We start from the raw sequence: 12,547 nt of genomic DNA on the forward strand, positions 1-12,547 counted from the left end.
GTCCTCGGGCCGGGCCGCAGCCTCGGGGGAGGCCCCAGAATACTGACCGCGACATCGACACGGAGGGAATCTCTTCTGTAGCCTTCTCTAAATGGGGCCAATTCCTGCTTTTCCTGCTTTCTTCATAAGCTTTTCCCTGGCCGTCATGTTTGCTCCTCAGATGTTGCCTAAGGAACTCTACCTTTTCTTGTTAAGGCTTTTTTCCCTTCTGTAAAGAAGGGAAATTTATGATCATGGCTTTTTTTTAGTAACTTTCAATTTCATCATTTACAAGCCACTTAATCCATTCAACATGTTTACATTATCCGTGGTGGGTGTGTTGCCAAACATTTGCTTGCTTTTCGTGATTTTTAGTGGTTTTTTTCTGGTAAAACTGCAAGGCAACCTCAGTTGATTTCTTTTGCAGTTGCTTTTAACTTCCAAACACATAATTTGGCCTTTTGGCTTTTCTTATTTGAAATGGAACAGATACTTAGTTGAAAATAAATTTTTATTTTCAAGATTAAGGTAATTTAGCTCATTTTCAATTTGAAACACAGGAGCTGCCTTTGTGGTTTGGGGGGCTTTTATGTATGAGGGAGTTTTATGGTTGTTTGTTTTAGTTTTGTTTTTGTTGGGTTTTGAAGAGTTATTTTTCAAATATTTATGTCTACATAGCTTTGGAAAGAAGGATATCCTCATAGAGTACACCCCAATTTCTTAGGTTAAAAATCCTACTCACCTAGATTATTGAAGGGATCAGGTAAAACCTTATTCTCAGCTTTCTGTGAAGCTCCAGGATGGTAGACCAAGATATACATTTATGATACATAGTAGCATTACTATATAGTTTGAGGAATGCATCCTTGTAATCTGTACACACATTGGTAAAATCAGGGTGCTACATCCAAGCAGCTAAGCTCACTCTACAGAAGATTTTATGTGTTTGGCCCCAAGGTTCTTCCAAAGACTTAATAATTGTTTTGTACTCTTCACCTTTTTACCAAGCAAGATGCACTCTTCAAGTTTCATGCTTAAAACTAATACAAATTTTGCTGTCTTTTGCCACACCTTGTCATTCAAAATGTAAATATGTAAACCTATAACCATTTGAGTATTTTAATGTGATGTTGATGTCAAATGAACAAATTAGAAGCATGGTGGTTTTTAGAAAGGCATTTAGGTTAAAATACACTGCTCCTTGCACCAACTTACTATCGACAGAGCTGGAATGAAAATGACAAGTGGGCCCAGCAGTAATCCCAGTTTAATGCTGAATGATGGCAGGAGGATGGCAGCCTGTGACAATATACACTAACCATACCCTCATTGTCCTGCACTAAGAGTTCAAGGCAAGGGTTTTACATGATCTAACCTTGAGTCTAAGGGCCAGTTGGGAAGAATAAATGTGTTTAGTGATGTTAGTTATCAACATGACCATGTGTCTCCCTTCTCTATACAAAGATTCAGGTTTTTGGTTCTTTTGATATTGTTCAGGCCAATATTTTCCATTTATATTTTGTAAGTAAAATACAAGAAGACTTTGAATACTTTTTAATACACAGCAGTGGTAGAAGAAATTGATTGTTACACTCAGTGAAGTTTATCTCAACATTCCCAAAGCTCTGGGGTGCTTTAAGGTCCCAGGCTCCAGCAGGGCTGTGCATCCTGCCAGCACATCCAGCACCCGTGTCTGCGCGTGCTAGCCATTCCCAGGCCCTTTGTCTCCTCGCCTCGATGATACTGCTGCCATGGTGAAAAACAGAGAGAAAGAACAACAGGATATTGTCCCGTTCTGCTCTGCGTGCCAACTGTGACAAAATGTTGTTTTCTCCTTGGTTCGGGGATTCTTGTTGGCTTTTACTTGTCTTGGGCGAGCCTGAAAACATTAAGATGTTTTTAAAATTCTTCTAGTTAGAGTGGAAATCTTGAGTCTCTGGGAGTAAGGTGGTGTCCCATGCCCTGGCACAAACATTCCTGTCCTGGGGGATGATTCTCTGAGTCATGCAGAGGAAAAGAAGCGTTCTGATGTAAAAGACAACAGGAAGGCGCTCAGCACGCTGTGTGCCAGCAGGACACCTGCAGAGCTGCCGCAGGGGTGGAAGTGAGCCACAGGCTGCATGGGGAGTGCTGAGAAAACTGCACGGCTGCACAAATCTGACGCCAAACCAAGGCTCTATTTTTGGTCTCCGCTTTGCGTTTCTGACACCTGTAGGGACGCGTGAAGTGCTCAAGAGACTTGTGCAGCACCTCCCGGAGCGGTGGAGCCGCCGCAGGGCATGGGAGCGCAGCGGAGCGTTCTTGCTTAGCCAACAGGACTAATTATAACCCAGGAATATGAACTGTAAATGTGCTGAAGCTGCCAAGTCGGGAGCTGGGTGTGTGCCAGCGCTCGAATGAGGACGCACCATCCTGTCAGGACTCTCCGGGAGCGGCAGGCAGCGCCGAGGTACGGAGCCCCACGGAGGGACATGGACACATGGGGGTACCGCAGGAGGACGGTAGGAGTTCAGCTGTTGCTTTGGGATGGGCATGGTGTCGTATCAGGCAGTCTCATTTGCAAATAGGTGATCTCTGCGCGGTGACACACTTAGGAAAATCTTAGCTTTGATGTGGTCCCATTAGCATGCAACAAAACCAAAAAATCTGCGACTAATGTGAAGTGCTGGTAAAAGCTTTGACTTCTGCATGTTTCTATGGTTGTGTGGACCACTGTCCCTTCCGGTGGTGAAGACCATTGTGAGAGGACGAGATGAAAAATGAGGCAGATAATGAGTTGTATTAAAACCACCTAGGACAAACTGGAATAATACAAGATATTCTGCAGAAATTTATCCTATAGACTACTTAAAACAAAGGAGCAGACATAAGAAATGCTTTGAAAGATAAATCACAGAAGTTTAAGAAATCTGCTTGAAGTGAGACATGTTAGAAAACCACAAAGGTGAAAGAAATAGATGTGCTAATTACACAATTGTGGAACTACATAAGAAATGCCTATGAAGGGGGAAACTCATGCTGGTTGGTTGTGAAAGCTTTAGTGGAGGCTCAGAAAGACTGAATTGATTAAACTATACTGTTTAACTTCTGTTAATCTGTAAGCTTTAAAAAAATAACAAAACTTTATTTAAATTGACATGTTGTGATATTGTTTTAATGATCTGGGGTATGAAAAAGTTGATATCAAAGGCTATTGTATAACCCAAGGATTGCTTTAAAGGAAGACACATTTAAAAAAAAAAATATAAAAAAAAAATCAGTAACTACTGGATTTGGGCTGTCTCCTGCCTTCACTGTACTTCATGATTTTCCTGGTTGTGTCTCCAGGTCAGGATTTCTAGGTTAATATTTTTATACATTCTGGGAAGCTCTAGGCTCTGATGAATGGTTTCCTTTGCTGGTATGCAAGGCTATTCTTTTCTCTTTTAAGGGCTATTTGGAGTTGTAGAAGGCTCTTTGCCTTGAGCTTTTCCCTATCTAAGTAGAGTAACTGTATCATACGTAAGGCCTTGGTTTGTAAATGTTAACAGGTCAATATGTTCAAAGCTGTTTTTTTAAAAAAGAGTAAATAAAACATAAGTATTGGTTAGCTTTGCCTACAATACGATCACAGATTGTTAAACAAGGCTTGACTTAATTCTATCATTGTTTTTATTACATTTCTATAAAGAACTTCCTATACTCCCTGTGAGTAAATACACAGAATTCTTAACCCTGTTTTTTGACTTGAACATAGTAATTTTAAATTAATGCTTCTCTCCTCTGCAGTTATGTTTAAGAATGTAACAATCTTGGTTTAGTCTTAGGAACTGCCTATTTCTCAATAACTGTTACAAAACTTTGATATATTTTAATATAAATTTAAATATTCATCTCTTTGCAGGTATACTTATCAGATGCATTTTGTGAAATCTACCAGTGAACCTGCACAAGCAATTCCTTTCTAAGCTCACTCTAGGAACTGCATCTTGATCCTTGAACTGCTCGAACTCCCAGAGAATTGTATTTAACAAGACCTTATTACCTACTGAGAAATATAATGACTGAGTTCCTGGTTTGTTTTAATTGGTGCAATGGTGAACAGCCCCCACCGGTAGGTAGATGCATAGCTGCCACCCTTTATCAGATTTTCAATTTTTTTTTCCAGTTACACAGGAAACATTATCTTGTTGGTTTGATTAGTTTGGGCAAAGAAATGCAAAAGCTAAAACCATTCCTGTTAAGCTATGTTTGAACTGTGTGTTCTTTGCCAGAAACTTAGACAGTATAATTTGTAGTTCTCAGGCCCTGACTTTCCAACAGTAAATAAAGCTTTTGCTAGAGTTCAATTAGCAGTAATGAAAGTGACTTTCGTTGTGTCTTACTGCGAACGGTCTGAAACTTCAGCCTGATTGCCATGAGGTGTCATTAGGGTCAGTCCTGGCTATCTATTTTTATCTTGTCCACTTGTTTCTGGCTGAAAGCTGCTGATGTTTTCTGAATAGAGACCTAAGATATCTTTTTTCCTCACAGAAGAGGCGTCGGAGGCTGGACCAGAATATGATAGGAGAGCCAATGAACTTTGTACACACCGCGCATGTTGGGGCCAGAGACATGAGTAGCGACTATTCCTCAGTAAGTGTGCACCTCTGGGAAAACACACATCTCCCTGCAGAGAGAGGTAGCTAATAAAATACTAGATAATTGTAAGAGAGAGAAAAACCTTGAAGGTTGGGCTTTTTTTAATCAATAGAGTAGCATCAGAACAGAATTGTCTTTTGGTTTGTAAGTATGAGATACTGTGGGAGATACACTGAGCAGGAAGTGCTCATTTCCTCAGTATCTTTACACATGATGAGAACCTTTTGGATATAGATTCTATGGATGCACTTGATACTAGAACTAAATCACCCTGAAGTCAAAGCTGGGCCAGGTTGAGGGATGTAAGAATAAGTGGATTTTGTATAGCAAAATGCGTCTCAAACACTGACTTAAAATTGTATTTAACAGTCCTGGATTTTGTTATTATTTCTCCTTATTATAGTTGGGACTCAGCACTGTAAACATATGGCCCATCTACTCTTTCAAATTGATGCCTTTAATAATTGCTCTGGCAACCAGAATTTGTAAGTTGCGTATTCTAATAAGCTTTTTTCCCTAGGCTGTGTCAATTCAGGACCACATGAAGTCTAAAGGTGGCTACACAAATGGCACTTCTGCAACTGTTGAAATATAGGAAACTGAGAGAAGGCTGAAATCTGCTCTGTCTTGTGAGGATCCCCTGGACTGTGTTTTCATATTCTCTAAAACCTTGTTATCATGGAGTAGGGAGAGTACCTAAATTAAAAGTAGGTCAGTACAGTACTTTGGTGTTCTTTGCACAATGTCTTCTGAAGGAGTTATTGTAAATTGTCCTTAAAATGGTCAGTCATGATAGTGTTGTAGTAGCAACTGTAATTTGTCACTGTGGATGACTTCCTAGCTCTGCCCCAAAAGCCTCTCAAAACTGTCATATAAAATGGGATTGCAAGTCAGTATGAATTGCCTGGGATTTTGGCATCTGTCTTTTTCTCCTTGCAGGAAATGCAGAGGAGATTTAATTGGAAGATATCACATGATTTCACTTCTTACATGGGCTAAACTGACTTGCTAAGTATGACCTTGTAGTTGCCAGATAACTTTGGACCTGTTTTTTAGATGCTTTACAACCTAATGCATAAATTTTTGGTATTTTTTTAATGCTTTTTGATAGTGAATGAACTCTAATGTAGAATAGTGAGCTGAGTCTGCAAAACATGGTGAAACTTCTGCCTTGCCAAGATAACACTTCTGTATCTAAAAATGTAGCTTTTGCAAACGTTTTGACTCTCAAATGAGGCTGAGAACAAGACATGTGCCCCTCAGCGACTGGGCTGCCTCCCATCCGTGCACACACACTGCTGTGACTGGCAGATATTACTGCAACACAGCTAATTGTTCCTACCAGTTAACTTCTAGTGGTGCTACAATATGCTCACAACTGTGTGTTAGTTTTGCATGACTACCATTGAATTTTAAACGAAACATATTTAAGATTTCTCCTTTGTTACCTTTCTATAACGTTAGCCACACAGGACTTCAAGGGATATCTTGCTTGTCCTTCTGGCTCCTTAATTTAAAGACTGTCTGTTTTATATGAAATTAATCTTTTCTTGCATGTGGTGTAAGTGATACAGCCATGTGAAGGACACGCATTTAAGGAATATTGTGAAAAGTTGCAGGAGAGTATTAAATGGAAACAGCATTTTGCAGAGTTCCAGCACTTCATAAATATTTAAATAAACAGACATAAATACTTAGACATGCTCAAACTACAGTTTATTACTTAGTTCTTATTCATCTTTCTATTAAGTGATGTGACAAAACTGCTGAAGCAGAACTAGGTTTTTCTCTTACCCAATCACTGACAATTGTTCCCCAGCTCAAAATTCTGTATGACTACCACTGCAGAAACAGGAAATCTGCTTGCTCTCTTGGGATTAACTAATTACAAGTGTTTAAAGTGCTGCCATATCAGCACAAGTTATGCTGGAAGTCAGCAAACTGTCCTTGCTCTAGGCAAAAGATCAGTTACAAATATTTTTCCATTTAAAAAAATTTATAGCTGGAAAATCTTTTAACTTGTATGATTCTGTTTGTAGTTGTCATACTTCTTAAATCTAGGCTGATGGCTTTGCTGAATATTACTAGGCTGCCTTTTCTGAATATACTAGGGAACTTAAAACATGAATGGTAGCTCTGTGTTTCTGTATATGTTTTAAAAAACAGCTTTTCCCCTCCCCCATGTTTTATCTTTTAGGTCCAAAAAGGGATTATTGCTTTCTGTAACGGTCAACAGCTGATCATAACATTCTGAAACCACATAAGAGAAACCTAATATCCATGTCTTGCTAGATCCTTACTCTTCAATTAGAATGCACACCAAATTTTAATATATTTTAAAATTAGCATAATTAACTGTACATTTAGCTTTTGCAAGTCTTTTACATTTCTGTCTTCTAACTTCAGATATACTCTAACAACCTAGTTAAAATACAGAGTTTAAAAAAGCTAGATCCTATATAGTGTTGAGAAAGCAAAAAGTGGCCAAGGTGTTCGAAAGAATAGATTCTAATTCATCTGCTTTTATATGGGGCTAATGCATTCAGTCATCTGTACCTGCCCAGAAAAAAAGGTGATAGGGCAGTTGTCATGGAGAAAATGGGCTGTGTTTTGTTAACACTGTAAGAAAACACATTGAAGAAAAGTTAGGGTTTCTTAGAGACCCATTCAGTAGATTAAAAATTAGTGGTATAACTAGAAATAAAGGAATTGGTGAATATTTCAGTTCTTCTCTCTAAAGATAAATGAACAGAAAATTTGTTGTTAAACACTTATTTAGAGAAAAATCCTAGTTTTGATCATGTAAACTGAGTAGCATTATCTGGTGTGAAACTAACTTATTTTCATCAGACTATATAGTATTATGTAAGACCATAATAAAGTGCAAGATCATTAAAAAGAAATGTTTTGCTATTACATTAGAAGTGTAATTACTTTTAAAAATCTAACAAACATAAACACGTTTTAGGGCTTAGATATTTTTTGTTCTATATTTAGAAACCTTATGTACCTCTAATCTGTCATATAACTCAGTGTGAACCTATTTTAGTTATAATAAATGCGTTGAACTGGGAATTTTCACCCTTTTCATATTGTGGAAAATCCTGATATTTTCTCTGCACTGAAAACCTGTTGGATAAGTAAATGGATCAGCATGGCTTCAACTTTTATTGCATAGAATGAAATTTCTCCACTAGAGAGCACAGTTTTACATCAAGTCTTCTCTGTTCTATGCAAGCTCTTACTCCATTGTGAGGTTTGGTGGTTTTTGGCGCTTGATTGAAATAAAATACAGAAATGATACCAATTGATCAAACTTTTTGATCCATGTTGTAGGCTGTGAAACCCTTACATCAAGACAATCAAGAAACATTACCGCTCTGGCTTGATGCCATTTTATGGTTCCTTTCTTTAGTCAGAAGTAAAATAACTTGCAAGCAGAGCAGGATCAACTGTTTTTTATGTAGTCTGGCAGAGTCTTGGCATGTTTGCTTCCTTGGGGAAAAAAAAAAAAAAGAAGTGGGATAGGGAGGTATTTTCAGTTCTGGCTATCTTATCCCCTGATGTTCCTGCTAGGCTTTACTGACTGTCCCATAATACTGCATACACTTGTGGTCAATATATAGAAAAGGTATTTGTCTTTTTCACAACTTAATATGTCTTTTTATCTCCTGCAGAGCAGCTTTATACCAATTATAGGGTGTCAATGCTATGTGCCAAGTTAGCCTGTGATATGATAACTTGCAGCCCACACACATGGTACTGTTCCTTTGTATGCTCTTGCCATATTGGACTACCAGGTGCTGCTGTAGCTTCCACTGTGTATAGACAAAAAATGTTAAGAGATTAATAAATACCCTTTATCTTGCTTTGCCAGCAAGAATAAGCACAATTCAACAGTGTTAAATTCCATGCTCATGAAATTCATTATATGTTACTAAATATGGTATCACTGGAAAAATAAACTCCAATCTGTCAGTAAAAGATGATTAAATGAATGCTCCTGACTATGTTTGGATTTACTGTGCTATCAGCACTGTGACACTGCCCTGAAAAGCCAACAGCTGAAGATAAGAACTATCTTGTCTGCTTTTCATAATCACTGTGGAACTACAGGAAGAAAACACTGCTTTTTTACAGTGGTGCTAAGATATTCTCTGGTGAGTGGGTTCCTGTAAGGCTTGCAGGTACTTTGTGGTTAATGTTTGAAATTCAAAGTTTTACCTGTAAAGGTGAAGTTCTGAGTGCCTAAAGAGATGCTGTAAGTGGTTGGTGCCTGGACTTCTGCAGATAAACTATCCTTCCTTCACACACAGTGATTTGTCTGACACAGAAGGCCCAAGATACTTACACCAGTAATTTTCCTGATAATATTAATGTGGCTACAGTGTATATCTAAAAGGTTTCTCATCCTGTACAGAATAGGTCCTCTCTAAGAACTGGCCTATTGGAGCTGTGGAGTTACTTAAACTTTTCATCACACACAGTTCTGAGCCAGTTTTATACTTTGCTATGTGAAAGCATAAAGTCCCCTTGTTATTGCTTAACTTTTCCTACTGCAGGGAAGGTGTTGAAGAGCTAATAGGCTGATCAGGAACTACAGAAAAAATGAGGTATGGAAGTGAGGGAGATTTCGCCACAGAGAGGCAATGTGGTGCACATTAATGAGGAAGGAGCAGGGAGCAGAACATGCTCATGTTGACGTTTCTTATCTGCAATGCACAAGACAGCTTTGATATCAGTCGGAAAATATCCATAATATGTGCATAATTGGTATATGGAGGAAATTAGGCACTTAAATGCATGACTAAGCTGGGACTTTGAGACACAGATTGCCAATATAACTTTAATGAATGGTAGTATCCTCTTCCTGCAGTGGCTTACAAAGCTGTTTTCAGAAAATACAGAGCCACCCACAAAGGTAGCTCTGGTTTCAGCAGTTGCAGACTGATGTCACATTTATGTTTGAAAGACAAGAGGGCTTTTTCTCTTTTTCTTTCTGCTACATGTGAGGTTGCAAGCGTTCTAAATGCCAAGGCTTGCTGCAACCCACTGGAACACAAACCAAATAAAAACTAGCATTAATACAAAATAGCAATAGTAAAAGGGTACCTGCCTTTGGTCCACTGCACTGCCAAAACTTCTGGGAAATTAACTAGATCCATCTGATATTCAGATTCCAGGTATTGGGAGGATATGAACAGGTTGGAGTGAAAGGCCATGAAGAGCTCCTTGTGCCTAAGGAAGTCTGGGTGACAGTTTGTTGGACTCTGCAGACTGAGATGCCAGGTCACCTTGGCTATTCTGGATTTCCATTTAGCTTTTTCTCCTGCTGTTATGTAGAGAATGGAAAGATGAAACAAAATAGTGAAGCAATTTGAGTAGACAGGGATGTTACTAGTATGTGTTCTGGAGCCAAAAAAGCTCTCAGCTTGAGATGCTTGATACTGAACTACAGCTCCCGTCTTCACCTGGGAACTTAAGAGAGGGAGAAGCTCATAACTAAAACCTGTGCCCTTTCAGGGAGAATGAGGTGTACAGGACACCCATGGCACGGGCTGCTGTGGTCTCTGCACTGCCTAAACCCAGCTTATCAAGTGTTGCAGTATGGCTACTGAACACCTTGTGGCTCTCACTTGTTCCGTATGTCCTGTTTATGTGTATCCCATTAACATGACCAATATCCTGAAATGTTATCCAAACCTTTAGTTTAAATGGAAGTTCTCTTAACCTGGTTTTCATATGAGACAGTAGTAATGGCTGGACAAGAACAACAGCTTTGAGATGTCTGTTGAGACCTGTACAATTAATTACTCATGAAACCAAGGCCACAAAACTGTGTTGAAATTACTTTATTCAGTGAACCTTTTAAATTTTTTGTTGTTATTAAAACAATGTAAATGGGAAGAATATTCTAACAAATTTTAAGTTTCCTCTGATATTTGCATATGAATCCAAACTGAACAAAACCAAGGTTATTATTACTAAGGGCCCATCCTTATTCAGAGGCAAAAAAAAAAGTTGAATTATGTCTTTCACTGTTTTAATATGTATGTTTTAATATATATGTATATATTTAGACCTTCATCTCAAGTAATGTGTAAGGAAATAAGGCATTCTTTTAAACTAAAATTAGTATGATTATTCTGACTTACTGAAATTTTTTAAAATGGACTTAAAATCTACATTTAAATCACTGGGAGAGAATTTAATGTACTTTTAAAGCTGACTTTGGCCTGTACAAGTGGATGACTAATTAATTTCATATTTCTTCATCAAAGAGCTAGAAAAAGTGTTACAGGATTCTTTTTATTTTATATATAATAGTTTATTTACATGCATCTGATCTGGCTGGTGCTTAAGAAATAGGTATGCATTTTACATAACTTACCTGAGTCTAAAGGTGAATGAAGACTGTCCCTAATAATAGTAATTAGTGACCTGTGTGTTATTAAGGATTCATAGATCTGACAAAACAATGGCATATATTCTAGCCAGAAATCTATTTTTAAAAAATTGGTCTAATATATGGAAGTTTGAAGGTCAGGACTCCACAAGAGCTGAAGCTGCAGATTAATGGTGAAAGAAATACCCTTTTAAATGCAGTTTACCCACATTTACCCTTGCAATGTCTACCACCAGGAAATATTAAAACCTCACTCAATGCCTTTGAGGGTGTATCACAAGTTTAACAACGTAATTCAAAAGTAAGGTTTACAGTGCTTCATTAATGTATGCTAATGGGGCCTTGCTGCATAATGGTGTATGAGTAAGGCTTTCACTAGTTTCTTTCAACTAGTTTAAACATTACCTTGAAAATGCATTTAAATTAGTTATTCTCTCTGCTGCATAATATTCATAATATTAAAAATATTCATATACTAGGGTATCTATTCCTTGTAGAAATCAATATTTACAGGTGTTCAGATAATACTGTTGGTACATGGGGAAAAGTTGCTAAACATGTGCTTGCATTAATAAATAATTCTTAAATGCTGTCCTTTGTATGTTTTGGATCAGTCTCTTGCCAGGACACACATGTCCCCTGGGGCTGTTGCACTTGCCCCTGTAACCAGCATGTGTGCCTGTCTCACAGAGACAGGAGGTTTCAGCAACAATGTTTCCTGTACCCATTTAATCAAGAGGTTTCACAGTGTTATTTTGTTGTTTTGTTCCAGACTCCAGCCAAAAAGCTGTGAAAATATGAGGCACTGAAAGAATTTATAGGACAGAGTAAAATTTTTTTTGTTTAAGCTATTTCCTTTTCCTCATCACCTGATTTATTCTGTCCTATTATTCTACTGCCTACTAATTTTCTTAGAGATATGTGCAGCATTTGGGTCAGTGTTCTTTCTTAGCTCTTAGAAATGAATACATGTTAAAATCCTTTAATCCCTTTGAAGCTTGTGTATTGATCAACGAATCCCAAATCCCCTCCATCCTGATTCTTGTGTGACATAACTATTTGATAAGCAGAGTCCAGTTGCTTTTGCAATCTTAGTCCTCAAAAAATTATGCAATGTTTCTGTAAAATACCTAATGCTGATAGCCACCCTTCCATATCTGCCTGCCTAGGAAGGAACTACCTTCTACCTACTACTACAATCTTTCTTCACCCCTTCCTCTCCCCTGTGCACGCTGGCTCTTCGGCAGCCCCGGGAAGGGGCAGGGGGCGGATCGCGGAACCAGCGCTAGAAAACCTCCAGCGAAAAAAGGGATGTTGCACAGCTTCCTTTAATGGTAAATCACAGAGCTGTTTCAGCCCATGTCCTTCCTGGAAATCCTTGCTGGTTCTTACGTCTGATGCATCACAGCCCTTTTAATATTTTCGAAACCTGGAAGACATCTCTGAAATGGGCTTGTTGGTTTGTTGTTGTGTTTTGGTTTTTTTTTTAAGAGCAAAGAACACAACTTCTTCAATCTCGTGTTATAGGTCACACTTTGCTGT

General features: G+C 38.3%; 1 protein-coding gene across 2 annotated transcripts; it reads left to right on the forward strand.

Annotated features, from left to right (window-relative positions):
- The first annotated feature begins 1,574 nt into the window (after nt 1-1,574).
- On the forward strand, nt 1,575-11,595 carry LOC107209543 (CDC42 small effector protein 2-B-like). 2 transcript variants are annotated; one of them, XM_015639411.3, is made up of 4 exons: nt 1,575-2,428; nt 3,863-4,072; nt 4,492-4,593; nt 5,120-11,595. In XM_015639411.3, the coding sequence occupies exons 2-4, from the start codon at nt 4,019-4,021 to the stop codon at nt 5,192-5,194; spliced, it is 231 nt and encodes a 76-aa protein (XP_015494897.1). In that variant the 5' UTR covers nt 1,575-2,428; nt 3,863-4,018; the 3' UTR covers nt 5,195-11,595. The 2 variants fall into 2 exon arrangements, with proteins under 2 accessions (XP_015494897.1, XP_015494896.1); XM_015639410.3 differs by having other exon boundaries at nt 1,576-2,480.
- The last annotated feature ends 952 nt before the right edge of the window (nt 11,596-12,547 follow it).

This window comes from Parus major, chromosome 10 (assembly GCF_001522545.3).
Source record: "Parus major isolate Abel chromosome 10, Parus_major1.1, whole genome shotgun sequence".
Lineage (NCBI taxonomy): Eukaryota > Metazoa > Chordata > Aves > Passeriformes > Paridae > Parus > Parus major.